The sequence below is a fragment of the Alternaria infectoria genome (assembly GCF_024043175.1).
Source record: "Alternaria infectoria strain BMP 0036 chromosome Unknown scaffold_3, whole genome shotgun sequence".
NCBI lineage: Eukaryota > Fungi > Ascomycota > Dothideomycetes > Pleosporales > Pleosporaceae > Alternaria > Alternaria infectoria.
This window is the reverse complement of record NW_026250692.1, coordinates 1025282-1043214: the sequence shown is the minus strand read 5'-3', so window position 1 is coordinate 1043214 and position 17933 is coordinate 1025282. Positions and strand designations below refer to the sequence as shown.

General features: G+C 55.8%; 4 protein-coding genes across 4 annotated transcripts; 1 reads left to right on the top strand and 3 right to left on the bottom strand.

The window, feature by feature from the left end:
- Window positions 1-1112: 1112 nt before the first annotated feature.
- On the top strand, window positions 1113-3296 carry J4E92_002575 (uncharacterized protein; the record flags this gene model as incomplete). Its single annotated transcript, XM_051493978.1, has 1 exon — window positions 1113-3296. One exon carries the CDS (start codon window positions 1113-1115, stop codon window positions 3294-3296), a length of 2184 nt encoding a protein of 727 aa, XP_051355657.1.
- A 605-nt stretch (window positions 3297-3901) lies between these two features.
- On the bottom strand, window positions 3902-7082 carry J4E92_002574 (uncharacterized protein; the record flags this gene model as incomplete). Its single annotated transcript, XM_051493977.1, has 4 exons — window positions 3902-4010; window positions 4070-6708; window positions 6758-6915; window positions 6965-7082. The coding sequence occupies 4 exons, from the start codon at window positions 7080-7082 to the stop codon at window positions 3902-3904; spliced, it is 3024 nt and encodes a 1007-aa protein (XP_051355656.1).
- A 991-nt stretch (window positions 7083-8073) lies between these two features.
- Window positions 8074-10823, bottom strand: J4E92_002573 (uncharacterized protein; the record flags this gene model as incomplete). Its single annotated transcript, XM_051493976.1, has 2 exons — window positions 8074-9785; window positions 9881-10823. The coding sequence occupies 2 exons, from the start codon at window positions 10821-10823 to the stop codon at window positions 8074-8076; spliced, it is 2655 nt and encodes an 884-aa protein (XP_051355655.1).
- Window positions 10824-15988: 5165 nt separating this feature from the next.
- On the bottom strand, window positions 15989-17464 carry J4E92_002572 (uncharacterized protein; the record flags this gene model as incomplete). The annotated part of the gene is made up of 4 exons (XM_051493975.1): window positions 15989-16784; window positions 16835-16907; window positions 16957-17359; window positions 17420-17464. 4 exons carry the CDS (start codon window positions 17462-17464, stop codon window positions 15989-15991), a joined length of 1317 nt encoding a protein of 438 aa, XP_051355654.1.
- Window positions 17465-17933: the final 469 nt, after the last annotated feature.

Sequence of the window (17933 nt, the reverse complement as noted above, 5' to 3'; positions counted from 1 at the left end):
TCAAACATGAAGCCATGAGGCCTGGAAGATGGGGTCTCTCTCAATAGCGTTTTGACTTATTCGCGATACCTCATACAATGACCTGAAGTACACAAAAATCTACGAAATGCATCAGACGGGTGCATCTGGAAACGGTCATAGCTGAGGAAGTGGAGACGTTTATAGACACCATGTGCGTTTGGGATGGCTGAACACGGGGCGCTGATATACATCCAACTCTGTATCAAAGAAATATGTTGACTCGCATGAATGAACCATCATCGCCGCTGAGATGTCCCGCTGTAACGGTCCCTTTACGACCGGCAAGCGATGTCCATGTATTCAGTGCCTCACGCTTCGGCCTCGACCGCACCTTTGCCAACACTACTATTGTCGACAATTAAATCGTATCAACAAATGTCTAAATCCTATTCAAGCGCCTAAGGCGTGGTGAAATCCAGATCTGTCACCGCCAGGGGAAGGGCTAAGTAGTAGCTGACGTCAAGCTACCCAATGAAGGGAACAGGCTTCCGCAGAAATAATACGCATAGCTATATTATACCCGTGTTTCCATCATCCGAATAAACATCGTATGTCCTGCAATGCATGCAGCCGCGGGATCTGATAGTGGTGGTGCAGATTTGTTGATTCCCGCACCTCCACCATGACACACATCAAACGCTTTATCTAGTAGATCCTACTGAGCCACGTGATTGGAAAACGTCGTTGACTTCTCTGTCTTGGCATGGGCTACATTGGGATCCTTCGACACTCACCGTGAAGGTGAGTGCATGCTCTCGTCTTCACCTTCACCTTGAGTCCAGGCAGATCGCTTGTTGACTTTTCTCCCTCGCGACTTCCTCCCCTCAATTTTGTCAACCTCGTCTCTCGCACCCTTCTACATTGTTCAAGCTCTTACTCCGCAACGTGAGGGCCAAGGTAGTCATCCCCCAGCCATTCTTCTGCGCGCACGCTCTAACTGGATTTAGAAAAGTTACACGTCGTCGCGCGCTCTTGCGGGCTCGATCGTGTTTTGTTTGCGCCCAGTCAACCTGGCAACAACAGCAAACCACGTCAACAAACACATTTCTGGAACAAAATCCACCCGCCACATACCAACAACCATCGAAACGATGCCGCCTAACGGTCTCTACCGCATGCCGCAGCATCACCTGACTGGTCAAGGCGCCTCAATGAAGCGTCCGTCTTACAACAGCATGGACTTCAAAGAGGACGAGGAGCCGGCACCTATCAAAACCAACGATGGTGCGACGGATGAAGTTGCCGAGGAAGAGAAAGCTAAGAAGAAGCAAGAGAAGGCCGAGAGGAAGGAAGCCAGGAGACTTAAGAGGCTATCCAAAGAAGCTAAAGCTACCAAGGAGCCCGAGAAGGTAGAAGGGAAGCAAAACACTCCACCAGTCGATGCGACACCTACTGTCAAGCTTGCTGCGACTCCTCTCAAGAATGGAAAATATGGTCCACGCGGTCCGTACAAGAAGAGGGAGGTTGGACCCGACGGCACACCAGTTTCTGCTGCGAAGAAGCGCAAGCGAGAGAGCGAGGCCGCAGTCGCTATGCCAGCTACCGTACCTACGGAGCCACCCAAGAAGAAGCCCGGACGGCCAAAGGCTTCGGACAAGAAGGATATTGTTGAGTCTAACAAGACGGCGAAGAAGGTCGTCAAGTCTGGCGAGAGCAAGGCTAAGAAGCAGAAACTGGAGAAAGCGCCTGCTGCCTCTGACTTGCAGAAGAGTTCCAACGTCATCAAGACCCCGGTACCAGCGCCCTCCGTCGCAGCGGCTCTGTCTTCTCGTCCGAGGCAGACTCCAGTTCCGCTGCCTCACAAGACAGCCGTCCCGCTTCCTCGAAAGACACCTGTCCCGCTTCCTCAGAAGACACCGGTTCCACTTCCTCAGAAGTCTCCCCATACTCTGAAGGACGGCGTCAGTAAGTCATCGGCCAAGGCGACCAAGGCCGCTTCCGCTCAGTCTGAAGTCCTTGTCACCGAGACTCCTCTTTCGCAGATGAGCCGCACTCCTGCAACCACTCCTCGTGTGTCAGCGATTCCTTTCAGCCTTGCACCGGCACAGTCGTCAGCAGCGACCACAACCAAGAAAACCGAGGAAGCACCTACTGCCGACGAATCGTCTCCCGATATCCCTCTCATGACTATCGCAAAACTTGCCAAAGCCGACAAGCACGTGGTCGGTAGCCAAGGCTCCGTCAATCCACTCACTAACAGCCAAATCGAGAGCTTCACCTCTGCGAACCTCATGAACTTCAAAGAGCCCCTAAACGACGCCCCCAAACCACGCCCGCGAGGTCGTCGCGCCGTCAGCGAAGCAACCAGCACCACGTCGAGCACCTCTTCCTCCACAACCCAAAGTGTTCTGGACATGTATCTGCGCCCTAACAAGCCTTACACTCGGCCCGACGAGGAGCTCTCTTCCTTCAGCAAGAAGAAGAAGAAGCATGTTGAGAAGCACACCGAAGCCAGCTTTGACGTTTTCACTACTGCCTTCACCACTTCCCGGCGTACCATCAACTTCACCGAGGAAGCCGAGTACATGGAAGAGTATGACGACTGGCTCTACGACAGCAATGAAGCAGGTCCCCTTCCTTGCCTACCCCAGTTGACAGGCTGCTCCCCCAAGAGCGAACAGCTGCTACAACTGCAACGCTCCGATGACACCAACACTGCCGCGCTCAAGGTGGTCGTCACAAACGCATTGCAAGTGGAAAAGGCCAACGCCGACATCAAGCGCGCCGAGACTGCATCTACCTTCTTCCGCTACAGCATCTTGACCCGTGTCCCCATGCCTCTTGGTGCGATTGAAGGATCCTGGAAGCTGTACTGCCCCATGTACACCGAGACCCACATCGACAACCACGGTTTCGGCCAGCGCACTCTCAGGGTTTCCTCCATTATTGGTCTGAGCGCCGCATTCGGTGCCCATAGTGCCAGTCTCAGTATTCCATCTCGTTCCTCGCCGTATGCCACTCACGCGTTCCATGCTCCCCCTCACGCATCTTTCCGCATTGTCCAGGCCAAGACAGTTGTCGGCAAACACAACATAGACATCATGTTTCTAGGGAATGGATACTTGAAGCTCAGGGTTGACATGCACCTTTTGACTACGGGTAAGACGGTTGCGGAGAAGAAGGCGGCCAAGAAGGGTAAGCAGGCTAAGATCAAGGCGGGACAGGGTATCTGGGAGTTCCTTGGTGTGCACGAGAAGGCAGTCGATTGGGAGCCCGAGGTCGATGACGTGGAGAAGGAGGGCAGGAGGCTGACTGCAAAGTATGATGGGCGCTAAGGAGAAGCGTGAGGTTGATGGATCGAGTCGGTGATTGATGGGTGTGAGCTATACGCAACATGCATTGTCGGAGGACGAGTGGAGAGTTAATGAGGTCTTCGTGTTGGGGGAATCCTGGGGTAAGAGTTGGGCTTGCCTGTCGAAGGCTACTTGGGCTTCGCAGGAGCTTTGCAGACTGTTACTTACGGTTTTCATGCGCCAGCCGATGAAGATATTCAGCACGGCAAGACTGCACTGTCGGTCGTCCAGACATGAACCGATGATGCCTGTCTATTGCACATCTTTCTTGTACGATACTCACAATAAACATACAAGGCACGTATACTCGCTTCGCTGTGGCGTGACTGTTGCTCTATTCATACTGTTCGCATCTACGTCTACCACTCGTCATTGAACGAAGCAAAAACTCCTAGTCTCATGCAAGAGGTATCAAAACATCCCTTCCTCGCTATCTCTTAAAACACCTACTCCCCAATTTCTTGCTTCTATATGCAGAGTGACTATATTACGCGTTCCTTGACCAGATCAGAGCGGAGATGTGACCGTCCACTGACCCGTCTCAGCGAGTGAGAGGGAGAAGAAGAGGAAGAAGAGGAAGAAGACACCTAGTCCTTCTTCGCCCGGCCGTTTTGCTGTTCGACAAGCTCCAACTTCTCGTTACCCTTTTGGATAAAGAACTTGCGCTCGAGGAATTTGAGACCTTCGTCGATGATGCTGGTTTCATGTTAGCCTTGCTCTTTCGTTGATTCTAACAGACTGTGAGGATGGCTTACATGATAGGCGCACTAATGGCCATGACCGCCTTCCACTCGTTGCCGTCTAGCGGGATGACACTGAAGAGTCCCTGCAAGAACGGAATGTAGAGGAGAGCAAAGTGCAAGGCCATGCTCAAACAGATGGCATAGACGAGCATCATATTTTCCCAGAGCGGCAGTGTCAGCAGACTCTCTGAGCTGCTCAAAGCGTTCATGGCATTGAGCATCTCGATTACGACCAAGATGCTCAAGCTGACGGTTGACGCAGCCTGGGCAGACGAGTTGCTAAACATTTCGCAGCCGATCTCAGGGAACTGGGTAGAGCAGCGGTGGAAGTGGCGGAGCTGGTAGAACGAGATTTGAGGACCGTCGCTATTGAACATGAACCACCACGCATAGCCACCGACAGTTGCGGCACCGACATAGGTACCAATAACCATGTAACGGAAGAACAACCAGCCGCTGATGAGAGGCTCGTCGCGCTTACGGGGCTGGCGCTTCATCACATCGTGGTCCGGAGGGTTGAAGGAGAGAGCGGTGGCGGGGAGACCGTCGGTAACGAGATTGACCCAGAGGAGTTGGACAGGAATCAAAGCTTCAGGCATACCCATAGCGGCAGTCAGGAAGATCGACACGACTTCTCCAATGTTGGACGAAATGAGGTAGCGAATGAACTGCTGAGTGTTGTTGTAGATAGAGCGGCCTTCTTCGACGGCGCCTTCGATGGTAGCGAAGTTGTCATCTACAAGGACCATATCAGCGGCGAGCTTGGCTACGTCGGTTCCGGAGCCCATGGCAACACCAATGTCAGCTTTCTTGAGTGCGGGAGCATCGTTCACACCGTCACCAGTCATAGCGACCACCTCACCGGCTTGCTGAAGGAGGTCGACGAGTTTGGACTTGTGCGTTGGCTCAGTGCGGGAGAAGAGGCTTGCGTGCTTAGCGGCTTCCATCTTTTCAGATTCGGAGAGATCATCGAATTGGCGACCAGTAAAAGACTTGCCAGTAAGATCCTCGTTGGGTCCGAAGACGCCAATCTGACGGCAGATGGACTCGGCAGTGTTTTGGTTGTCCCCAGTGATGACCACGACGCGGATACCAGCAGAGCGGCACTTTGCGATGGAGGCGCGGACTTCAGGACGAGGAGGATCCAACATGCCGACGAGACCGATGAGAGTCATCTTCTGCTCTAGCTGAGTGTACTCCTTGGTGGTCTTCGCCTTCGCCAGAAGCGGGTTCGATTCAACGTCTTCAACAGACGCCACAGCAATGACACGCAGACCGCGATTGCCGTACTCGACAATCTCCTTGTTGATAAGACTGGCCAGTTGCTTGCTCATTGGTATCTTCTTGCCGTTCTTGCCAACGACGACATTGGTGCAACGATCAAGAATTGACTCGGGGGCGCCCTTTACGAGAAGCTTCTGCGAGTTGCCCTTCTTTACAAGGACAGACATGCTCTTACGGTCGCGGGAGAATTCGTAGGTTGCTAGGCGGGAATACTGGCTCTCGTAGTGCTTGGTGGCGAAATCGAGGCGTCCTTCAGGCGAGGTGCTGGCGCGCGTGGCATTGTGGGCAATGTCGGGAGTGCCAACCTTTTCTACTAGGACACGAAGGGCACCCTCAGTAGGCTCACCGACGAGGTTATACGTGCCATTCTTGGAGTCGTAGGCAAGGGCGGCATCGTTGCAAAGCGCCGTGACTTCACAGATCTGGCGGACAGTGTCGGATTGCGCCGCGAGGTTCTCGAGAGGATTGCCACGAAGTGAGATCTGGCCCTCGGGCGCAAAGCTAGTACCTTGGACGTCAAACTCTTCAAGGCCGCTGCCCTGTTCGTTGAGGAAGACCATCTTGTTGACGCTCATCTGGTTGGTGGTGAGGGTGCCAGTCTTGTCGGAGCAGATGACGCTGCAGCTGCCGAGAGTCTCGACAGAAGGCAAGCTCCTCACGACGGCGTTCCTCGCAGCCATCTTGCGCGTGCCCAGGGCCAAGCAGGTTGTGATGACGACGGCCAGACCCTCGGGGATGGCGGCGACACCGAGCGAGACGGCAATCTTGAGGTAGTAAATGGCGCCCTTGGTGAAGCTGCCATGCGAGGGGTCGTTGAAGTTGCGGATGTTGATGAGCCAGACGAGGATGCAGATGGCCGTGATGACCTTTGCGAGCTGGTCGCCGAAGTCGTTGAGCTTCTCCTTGAGGGGTGTGGGCTGCGAGATCTGTGCCGTGATGCTCTCATGGATGTCTCCAATTGCGGTGTTGGCGCCTGTCAGGACGACCAGCGCAGTCGCATGGCCCGTGACGACCGTGGTACCCGAGAAGAGCATGTTGACTTGGTCCTGCTTGACGGCGCTCTCATCTTTGACGGCCCGGGTGTCCTTGGACACGCTCTCGCTCTCTCCGGTCAAGATGGACTGGTCGATGTTGAAGCTGTTGCTCTGGATAGACAAGATCCTGCAGTCGGCGGGTATCCTGTCGCCGATTGTAACGGAGATGACATCTCCAGGGACCAGCTCGTCGGCCTTGACGCGTTTGACGTGGCCATCGCGCACGACCTTGGCTTCGTTGGCGGAGTATTCTTGCAGAGCCGCAATGGCCTTTTCGGCGCTGGTTTCCTGCGATACTCCGACGACGGCGTTGAGGACGAGGATGGTGAGAATCTATGGGGCCTGTCAGCGCAGTGCAGGCAGAGTCTGGTCTAGTACGTACGACTGCCGGGTCGACGAAAGCGGTCCAGCCTTCGTCCTCTTCAAAGAGGGCAAGTACGAACGACACTGCTGCCGAGCCTAGCAAGATGATGACCAGCTGGTCCTTGAACTGCTCCAGGATGAGCTCCCAGATGGGTGTCGGCGGGTCTTCTGGCAGCGCTGTCCCGCGTGTTAGTGGTGGGCGGCCTCTGCGACGGCGCTGACATACCGTTCTTGCCATGCTTCTCCCGTGCGCTCTGCACCTGCTGGGCGCTGAGGCCCTGTTGCTCCTCGACCTGGAACTGCCTCAGCGCCTCGGCAGGCGTCTTGGTGTACGCATTCTCCATGCCCACTGCTCTCGGTGCCGCGTCTGCGTCTCTCGGTGCTCTCGCTGTTGGATGGTCCGCGTGGCGCGGTGGTGGTGGTGGTCGCAGAGATAGTTCGGCTCGCGAAGTGTGTGGTCTTTGCCTATGACGTTGAGATGCACTGGGACAACGTCCGCCTTAGTACTGGGAGCGGCAAGGGAGGGACCGTGTTTCCTGGCACAAGCAGCGTCACAGGAGAAGAGGATGGAAGGTTCTGCGATTGTCCACGGCAGCAACGGCTGTACTGGCGGCGCAACAGCTCTTGTCTCGACTTCGGCGCGTCCCAAGAAATCTGTCCTCTAAAATCGACCCGCATGCGCCACAGCACTAGTCCGCTTGCAGCCTCTCCAGCCACCCTTCGCCCGCCAACACGTTTCGCGCACCTCGTTGCCATTCGCGCACCCGTCCGACTGCACCTCGAGCGGAATGTGGCTGGTGAGAGTCGCCGTTCGCAGCGACTCTGCAAGGCTTGGGGCGCGGCCAGATTCCGAGGCCAGGTGCCATGTTCGGCCATGCCCCGCGGCTCGAGCTCCCCACCTTGGACATCATGACTGCAGCTCACCGGGGCAAGACTGCCGTGCCTGCGGGTCGAGCTCGGCAATCCGCGTCTTAGCAGAGCTCACGTTGCCAGCACTGCAGTGTCACTCGCAAAGGAAGCAGCGAGTCGAATCATATGGTAAACGTTTCGTTGGATAGTAGCCCGCGTATGCTATTGCAGCCCATGTTCCAGGTCGTCCCGACATGCACAATTCATCAAAGGGTATTATGGCCTACCAAAGGTATCCCGCTCGCTAAACGCCGCAAAAAGCCTTCAAAGGCCCGGTCAAATGCTATCGTCATCATCATGTACCCAGTCCGATCCAGTCATGCCCGCTCTCTAGCATCACCACCTGTATCGTGTACGACTATAATCTATGTATCGTGAATAAACCCAGGCAGCCATAGCGCCGTGGGAGAAGTAGAAAGTGCAAGCTCATTGGCTTGCGCAGTATGTCCGAATCAATCGGGCAATGTCCCTGGTGATGAAGGGCTTGGTGACAAAGCCCTTCATTCCGCTCTTGACTGCTTTGTCCAGAGCGGCATCCGTAATGTCGGCGCTGACGGCCAGGATGGTCGGCTTTCGCACGAGCTCGGGCATCTTCAGAATCACCTCGGTAGCTTGGAAGCCGTCCAGCAGCGGCATCCACAGGTCCATGAGGACGACATCAAATGCTTCAGAAGCCGGCGCGAGCGCATTGCGACGAACCGTTTCGACGGCGTCGTTACCGTTGAATGCCGTGGTAATGTTCTTGTAGCCCAGCCTGCCGAGCATGCTCACCAAAACGCGTCGGTTGATAGCGTTGTCGTCCACGACCAGAATGTTCAGGGGCAGCTGTTCGCCGAGATCGGTTGGCACGACGTCCCGCTCCAGAGATAGAGCGCGAGTAGAGTGTTGCCGCGGGGGCGATGAAGTGCGGCGGGGAGTAACAAGGCCAATGTCATCTGGCGATCTTGCAGAGGGGGCGGTGATGACAGGTGTGATTGGTGGCCGACGTTCCCGCTCGTGTCTGAATGCATCAGAACTCAGCGGAGGGGTGACTGGGCCCCGGCCAAGGTCCAGACGAGGTACCTCGGGATCGATAGACATGCGAGACTTGATGGACAGGGTGGGGGACCCAAATGGTGTTGCAGGGCGACTGCATATTTCGCCTGGGGTAAGCGGGACTCGCATCTCAAATTCTGATCCTCTTCCGGGTCCCGACACATGCGAACGCAGGCAGAAGAGATCGCCACCGAGCTTCCTCGCAATACCCTTCGCGACCATGAGACCAAGGCCCAGCCCCTCACTCTGCCGTGTCATGGAGTCGTCTTCTCTTGAAAACGGCTTGAACAGGTTAGGCAGAAACGCCGCCGGGATGCCGGAGCCCGTGTCCTTGATGTTGATGACAATGTAGCGACCTTTTGCGCTGAGTGTCGCTTGGAGTGTGATGGATCCGTCCTGTGTAAACTTGATAGCGTTGAGAGCAAGGCAAGAGACCATCTTAGCAAGGTCCCGTTCGTCAATGACGATTGTCTCTGGCACATCGGCGGAAACAGTCCACTCGATCCATTTGGTGTGTGCCTCTCCATTCGAGCTACGCGTCCGAACTTCAATGCGCTCTCCCGTATCCGTGGCCTCGGCGATGGCGGAATCCGGTCGTCCTCCTACTTTGAGCGCATCGTTGATGACGTACTGAAGGACTTCTCGCAGGTTGGTGTGTCGCAGTCCAGGGACCTTGGAGTGTTCGGATGCGAAGATTGGCGAGGTGGTGGAGTCACACTTGCCCAACGATGTTCCATGTGAGCAGGTGTGGTCTAGTCGGTCCAGTTCCAGAGCGCTTGCATCTGGAGGACAGGACTTGGTGCCGCGCATGGGAGGCTCCTCTGAAAAGGTGTCTCGAACTCGTTGGCGGGCACTCTTGACCACGCGTGTCTTGTTAGCATGGTCTGCCCAGGAAACTTCGTGTCGTCTTCTTTTGATGCCGCGTAGCGGAGCGCGCATGTCGTTGCCGGTAATCATCAGATCCGGCCGCATCTCGCGCCAGAAGGTGTTCCACTGGTCGGGCGTCTTGTCTAGTGGCGAAAGTGGGGTCTCTGGTACGCCCATGTTCATGTCATAGGCGTGGACAACATTGTCGGCTGCTTCGACTGCGCGTCTTGAGCTGTCTGATACGTAGTTAGCATGGCTCGGTTCAAGACTCGATGCTGGATTGGTGTTTCCCAGGAGGATCAAGCAGTGGTTTTGCAGGATTGTTACACACCTTGGACCGCCTCAATGTTCTCCCTGAGTGTGTCGAGTATCTCACGGGTCCGCGATTCTAGTTGCAGGGATTCTGATGCTTCTTTTACGTTTGCCATCATGACGTCTAGCATACCAACGACACCCTGCATCGGCGTCCTCAACTCATGGGATAGACTCCGGGCGTAAGGCTTCAATGATTGGGCAACTGAGACGGCTCTATGGGGCACGATCCTGGGTATCTGAGCTCGGATTGGTTCAGCAGCCTCTGCAAAATCGTTGCCTTCCAAGACGCGCTCTAGGATCATGTCTTCCAGGCTATGGAACAGCATCTCAAGAAATCCCCAGCTCAACACGCGCCGAGCAGCCCCCTCTTTACCCCACATGACACCAAAGTGGGCGAAGCACTTTCCTTCCGCAAACAAGGGGATTCCGAGGTATGCCTCGCCTGGGATGATGAGGTCGTTTGGATTGTCGAGAATAAAGTCGTTTAGTCTTTCGGGGATGATGAAGACTTTGTCGTGCTTCATGTAGGCACACGGACACTGGTAGGCATGGTACTTGAAGTTTCTCAGGTGGCCGGGTCCGTTGCCATGGTCGTCGTTGATGTAGAAAGCCTCGCCCATGAGGCAGGCTCCAGGCTCGCCGATGGGTGGCAGTTCGACGGCAACATTCTTGTCGTCGACGAGGATGCGCTTGGAGACGAAAGCGTACTGCGCGTCGGCAATCTTGGCCAGGCCTTGGGTGAGCTGGATCCAGAAGCTGTCGGTATCAGCCTTGCGGAGGGCATCCTTGAGTTTGACGAGCTGCTCGGCGGCGTTGCTCTCTGCCGGCACGTAGAGCTGGGACAGTCCCTCTCTGAAGCCGTTCTCGCCTTGCTGTACGACCATGCCAGGCATGGGGCGGGAGAAGCAGAGCGACTGACGCTCGATTATATCAGGTGGGATGGTAGTAGGTCCCTCCATCGTTCAGACTTCCATGCGGGCAGTCGGCACGGGGGTCCAGGATGGGCACAGGGGTCTGGGTCAGACGAGGTGGGCAGCTGGAGGGAGGATATGCAGAGGCGACCAAGGCAGGCGGAAACACATGCAGAAGCGGATTAGTAACGTGGGTGGGAAGGGCGAGGAAGGCGTGATGTGCGGGACTGAGAGAAGGAATGCGAGGAATGGCAGGCACGGCGGGCAGTCAGCGATATGGTTGGTCTTTTGCTAGAGTCGCACACAAGGGCTGGAGGACGATCTAGAACCTGTCCCGGAGCCGTGGCTTTGCGCGTCCTTGCACCTCGCGCCTGGCACCTTGCACCCTCGCCCTCCAGGCCCGCCGCTCGTTTTGGTGGGGACTCTCCTGGCTGCCTGGCGCGCTTCAAGAGGACAGCGGGCCCCGACCGCTGCTGCTGTCTCGCCGTGAGGCTCGCCGTGCTGCGAGCTGGCCTTGGACGCTGGGGCAGAGTTTGAGCGTCGAGGGACCCTGGCGGCTTTGGTCAGCACGCTCGGTGGGCCGCGCCTGCTGGAACAGTCTAGACGCGCTCGGCTGCCGGTCGCTCCTGCACGATTCCCAGCGCTACCCCAGTAGCCCCTTCCGCTTCGGCCCCTATGCAAACCTCGCCCGCACAGTCGCCGCCGACGCTCACGCCTGGCCCTACGCCATGACGATTACAGTCGCCCGCCCCAACATGCACATTACCCTTTCGCCGTCGTCTTTTCTTTTTGCCCATCCGCAAGTCCATGGCCAGCATGCTTTATTGTGGCGCCCCGAAGCTGCCTGTCTGCTGCTCAACAGCTGCCACGCCGCGGCGCCCACCCACGTCGGCGCCCTCCAGCCTTGGTCCAGCCTGACGTCAGCGGCTCTCGCTCCCACGCAGCGCACCGCGCCCGTTTGCTGCCCTCGCATTCCCCATGAAGCCGCACTGCCGTCGTGCAGCACAGTGTTTGCAGATGGACAGCGCCGCACCGGGCTTAGCGCCGCCGCTTGATGGCGCCAGATCGACGATCGGCCGAAACGGAAGCTAGCGCCCTTTGTTCTGCTGCCCAGCTGTCTGCTCGTGCTCGCGTCGTCCATCTCTGCCCTCACGCAGCTCCGACACCCGCCCACCAGTCGCCTGGCCCGACACTGCCCTCTTTTTCGACACCGTTGCTGCGGCCTCTGCTTCACTCTGTGACGCCGCCCCTCTGCATGTCGCCCAGACTCTCGGCCCTCGAGCAAACAGTAACGTGTCATCTCTCAAGCCCAGGCCTCAGGCTGCATGCTCGGCCTTTTGCTACCCTTATTCCCAGCGCTAGGGACAAACCATCTTTGTCTGACGAATCAGCCGCTGCCCTTCCGCTGTCCGTATTCACTTCACAGCTTCCGTCTGCTGGCTCGACTTCCGCCAACGTCCAAAGGCCCTCGAGAGGCCTGAGGTCAGAGTAACGTTACATGGTGTCTGCTTCACGTCGTGACTTCTCCAGACCCGTGGGTGGGCTCCTGTTTGGGAACCCGTCGCACCAAGCATGCATCAACTAATCAGAACATGATCGACACGACATCGTGAACAGCGTCCTCCCATGCGAGTAATGATGTGCACCGTGTGCTGATCAGCTTCTCTAGCTGGGGCTCAGGCCATGTCAGCATTCATGCCCTTCTTTCTTTTATCTTCCCTTTTGGCCTCACCTACACCACCATTACCCGTGAACACTCGTCGCTACCAAGCTGCCATCCAACGAGTGCTGTGGACATGTGCGACGCCTGGCATGCGGCTATCCAATTTTCCGGCGCTAGCTGCACCGGACCACTCCAGGGCTGCAGAAGGAGCAGCCACAAACCATGAAAGCTGCCAGTACCCGCTACATCACGTTGCTAGGACTTTTCCAGTAAACGTCGGCGTCTTGGTTCTCACCGCAACTGCGATAGTGGAGAGGCATTCTTCAAGCGACGGCCGGCCGGCGGTAGCATCTAGATCGTGAGGCGAACATCGTCGAAATTTTACGACGACTCCTCAAGATCTTGCTGCACCCACGACCCACTCACCGGGTCGAGATAATGCGCTTGCCAATCAGACCTCTAAGCAGACGTCTTGACACCACTGATTGAGCGACGCTATCATCTATTGGTTCATCACAGCTGGCGAGGTCAAGAGTATATGAACCATGGTACGCATCTGATATGCCGCGCTAGAAGCTCTACCCGCGGAGCCGTCGAGCTGTCCAGACCATTGGCCAGCCCAAGGTCTGCCTACTCCAAGCCTTTGCTGCACATTTGTTTCTATATTGCTCCAGATGTTCAGCAGAGGCGTTCACAACACACCTTGTACCAACGAAGACTCTCGATCTCTCGGGAATCTACTCCGCGAGATGACGGCATGGACATCCATGTTTGCTGTCTATACATTGCGCCCATCTCTAGAATCCTTGGCAACGGTCTGGGCCTACCCATATCGGGTACCTGGTCTGCCTCGTCGATATCAAAAGCCGCACCACCGTGCTCCTTAGGAAGCTTGCATCGACAGCTGACATGTAGACAGCATTACGGGCTTAACGCGCGAGCTCTCAAAAAAATCAAATGTTCTTACTCTGAACTACGACGCATCAGCCTGCAACATGGTGAAACGGCTCCGGCCCGCTCCAGAACAAGATGCTTCGTGCTACGCCGCCGCTCAGGACATAAAGCAAGCACGGCGAGCTGAGGGCGGCGGTGCGTCTCATTCGGCCAACTAATGTCAGACGGCAACGATGACAAGCCTAGGCTTTGACAGACCCTGAGCAGCTCCTGCATATCCCTTGCGCTTCTTACGTTGCACCGCGTCTCAGGCTCCGAACATGGCTATTGTGAAGCTCACAGAGAGCCCAGAACAGATCTATCTTACGGCGTGCGCTGTAGTGTCTGCTCGGGGTATCGATGGCTTGTACAGCCCGGGCCGCCAACGTGCCGAGTTCCGGACCGTCTCTAGGCCAGGGCATGAGGTCGTTCGCGGCTCGATTCACACCTACCAATACCGAGATTTGGCCGAATACCTGCTCAATTGACTTTGTGAGAGGGTACGCAGAGCATCGCGAAGCCGGCGTGTTGCAAGCTTGATCATCGGCATGCTCAACGAGTTTCCATCTATCAGCTAGGACTGTACAAACCTTCAGTGCACATGTGTGATGGCGGGATGCCGGAAGAAGCGCAGTCTGATCAACAGGCAGACAGTCAGCTCCAGTGACATCGTCCTTGTACCATTCGATTTCACGCCGTTCGTAGCAAACGCACACCAACACTACAATGAGTACCAAAGTACTTTGCCACCCGTCTATCAGCTGGCAGTCCATACTATATGGTGTCCTCGATGGTAGTTTCCAACTGCCTAGATATGAGCATCGCGGTACTTGAGTGGTCGTGTATCATTGATGCATGGGACAGGGTCATACATGTACACCATTTCAAGGTGCCTACAGTTCGGCACCTTGTTCAAAGATGTGATATCACACCATCACGGCCTAATCAAATAGCCTGAGTATGCGCTCTTTTCGAGCACTGTACCCCTCACATACCACTAGTTCAGACTCATGAGCAGCTGAAGGACTCTTCAAAAGCATCCGGCCCACGCATCAGTTTATACGATGTCTCCACCCTCAAATCAACAAGTCAAGATCATGTCTCTCCCAATGCCATCTCATCAACTCTCGGCCAATCTGCTCCTTCTCCTCCTATTACCACTCAACACCGCTTCCGCAGTCCTGCAATCCGCCTGCACCATACCAACGATAACAACAACAGTCGCGATGGACACATCTACATTCGTTGCTCCAACCGACGCGACCGCCACGTCTCCGGCACCAGCGTCCACAACAGCGCTATGGCAGATTGACCCCATGTGCCTGCCCGGCGTGGCTCAATGTCACCATTTCGGTGATCGATTCCGGTACTGCAATGCCACAGGCTTCTGGGTCCCGAATTATTGTGGTGGGGATTGGATTTGCTGTGCGTATAGTGCGAGAAACGGGGCTGGCCCTATGTGTGAGAGTAGGGAGCAGTGTGAGGTAGTTGGTGGGCCGGGGATGGCCCTGGGCCTGTGGGAATAGAACGGTATATCGAGGTAGATGCTGGAATTGGGATGGGGACAACACATACGTGGGTGATGCAAGTAAGACGGCAATGCGTATGAGCAGTAACAGACGGCCTGGACGGTAGTAAATCGACCAATTGTACTTCCTCAGTCTTACTCTTCACCTCAGTCGTCGTGCAACGAGCTCACTGAACGTTACTCGGTCATAACACATCATTGGCCGTCTGTTCCATTCATCTTGGTATATTCTCTATTCATCAAGTTTATAGCCTTCGTTAGAATTGATAGATACCCCACACTATGATGCTGCCTGGAGAAGCCGATGTCGATCTTTCCATTACTTTCAGGCAGACCAAAGTAAAGCGTCTTTGTAGTTACGATGACAGCAGGAAGGCAGTGCTCGGTAGGGTCCACATGAAAACCCTTGACTTTGAATAAGCACAGCAACTCTAGACCGAACACTCTACTCAATCGCGGATAAGGAGCAGCTCGACAGGCAAAACCGAGAGGTGCTGGCTCCTGGGCTTGTCGGAGATACTCCGAAGAAACGTCAATATTGGTAGTGACAGTGGGGCGGATCGATGAGGTGTAGCTTGGGCTTCGTCGGACTTGTAAGGGATTGTGTCTACTTTTACTAACAGGGCCGAGAAGAAAGGCTACAGACGATGGGTTCTCATACGCACCGACCTCTCTACGTCCGCGCTTATTTTGTCCAGAAGGCGGGTAGTTCACATGCTGTAGCAACGTCACGGAAACCGTCATGTCAGAGTGAGTACAGCGTTGAGTACTTTGCGTTGAATACATGTCTCCCCGAGGTGATCTACAGTGCATGAGTCAGAACAAAAACGTCCTCGGGTGATTCAGCTGCTAAGTAAACGCAAGGAGGTTCTGCAATAGCAACTTCGGGATCAGAGAGATGATGTTACGGGAGATGAGAAAATGTCAAGTCAACATATGCGTCAGGTTGCAATACCTGATTGGGGAGCGGACATGTGTTGTGTAGGATATATTGTTGCATTTCGTGTACATATTTCCGTTCGCTCTGAACTTCATTATCGTCGCATCATCCCATGACCCTAGCACTACCGGACTCTGCAGACCAGTCGCTTACAAGTTCACGGCAGTCCTGAAGTTGTTGCCGGCATAGACGGCGTTGTCACCGAGTTCCTCCTCGATACGGAGGATCTGGTTAAGCTTGGCGAGACGCTCAGATCGGGCTGGCGCACCAGTCTTGATCTGACCAGATCGTAGACCGACAACGATATCGGCAATGGTGACATCCTCGGTCTCTCCGGAGCGGTGAGAAACCATGACACCCCAACCGGCACCGAAAGCGTCCTTGGCAGCCTGGATGGCCTCGGTGATAGTACCAATCTGGTTGACCTTGAGGAGAAGAGCATTGCAAGACTTGAGCTCGATGGCCTTCTTGATGAACTCGGGGTTGGTCACGGTCAAGTCGTCACCAACAATCTGGCCATCGTAGGTCTTGAAGAAGTAGGACCAGGCCTCCCAGTCGTCCTCAGCGAAGGGGTCCTCGATGCTAACGATAGGGTACTTCTCGGCCAGAGACTTGTACATCTCGGCGAGTTGCTCGTATGTGAGCCACTTGCTCTTGTCGCTGTCGGGGTTCTTGAAGTCGAGGTCGTACTTCTTCTCGTCGGCCTTGTAGAACTCGCTGGACGCAACATCCATAGCAATCTTGATCTTGCCAGTGTAGCCAGCCTCCTCGATGGCCTTGGTGATGAGGTCGAGAGCCTCCTCAGCGGTTTGGATGTCTGGGGCGACACCGCCCTCGTCACCGACGTTTCCAGCGGACTGTCCGTACGTCTTCTTGGCGAGAGCCTTGAGCTTCTGGTAGACTTCGGCTCCTTGGCGCATCGCCTCGGAGAAGGTGGGGGCTTCACTGGGAGCTGTTAGTGCCGAGTTCCACGGGCTGCACGGGTATGAAGTTACCAGGGAACGATCATGAACTCTTGGAAAGCAAGACGGCCACCGGCGTGCGAGCCACCGTTGAGGACGTTTTGGACTGCACAGTCAGTACGCAGTGACTGCATTGCTCGATAGGGATTGCCTACAGGGTACGGGGAGGACATAGGGCTTCTTGGTGCCAGCCAGGTCGGAGATGTGTGCGTAGAGGGGGACACCCTTCTCGGCGGCAGCGGCCTTTGCGATGGCCATTGAGACACCGAGGATGGCGTTGGCGCCCAGGTTGGTCTTGTTTGTTGTGCCATCGAGCTTGTTGAGGAACGCGTCTACAGCGGACTGGTCCTTGACGTCGAGCTTCTCCTTGATCAGGGCAGGGGCAATGGTGTCGTTGACGTTGGCGACGGCCTTGGTGACACCCTTGCCGCCCCACTTGGACTTGTCTCCATCGCGGAGTTCGCAGGCCTCGTGGGAGCCAGTGGAGGCGCCGGAGGGGACGATGGCGCGGTGAAGGCCGGTCTCGGTGACAATGTCGACCTCGACGGTCGGGTTACCCTAGAGCGGGTTAGCCGTGAAGCTCCGGGGTGGGAGATGCGTTGCTGGTGCACGACGTACCCGAGAGTCGTAGACGGAGCGGGCGTGGATCTTGGTGATGGTCATGGTGAAGGATTGCTGTTGGGAAAGTCAATTGGGGTGCTGGGGAGCCGCAGACGTGCAGGGCAGGAGATATAGAAGCAGGCCGGATGCGCGGGCAGCAGAGTCCGGCCGCGGAGAGGCTGCCGGCAGAAAATTCGACTTACTAGTTGTATGTGTAAGATCAAGTGTCGGTGTTGTTTTGTTTGGGTGGGGTGTTCCAGAGCTTAAGAGTCCAGCAAGGTTTTGGAGGGGTCGTTCAGCAGATTTCAGCCCCGCTATGACGCCGTCGCCTCATTGGCAGCCCACGCCCTCGTTTGTAAAAGCCATTATCGCAAGCCTTGGGTGGGACGACGCGCAAGCTGGCTTGGGCGAGCTGTGGCATGGGCGTGACAGGCGTCCGTGATACATGCCCTCTGCGGGCCTGCCGATTATGCACGGGAGATCGCCGTCCCAGGTAGCTTCTTTGGCAAACGACTCAAAACTCCATCGTCGC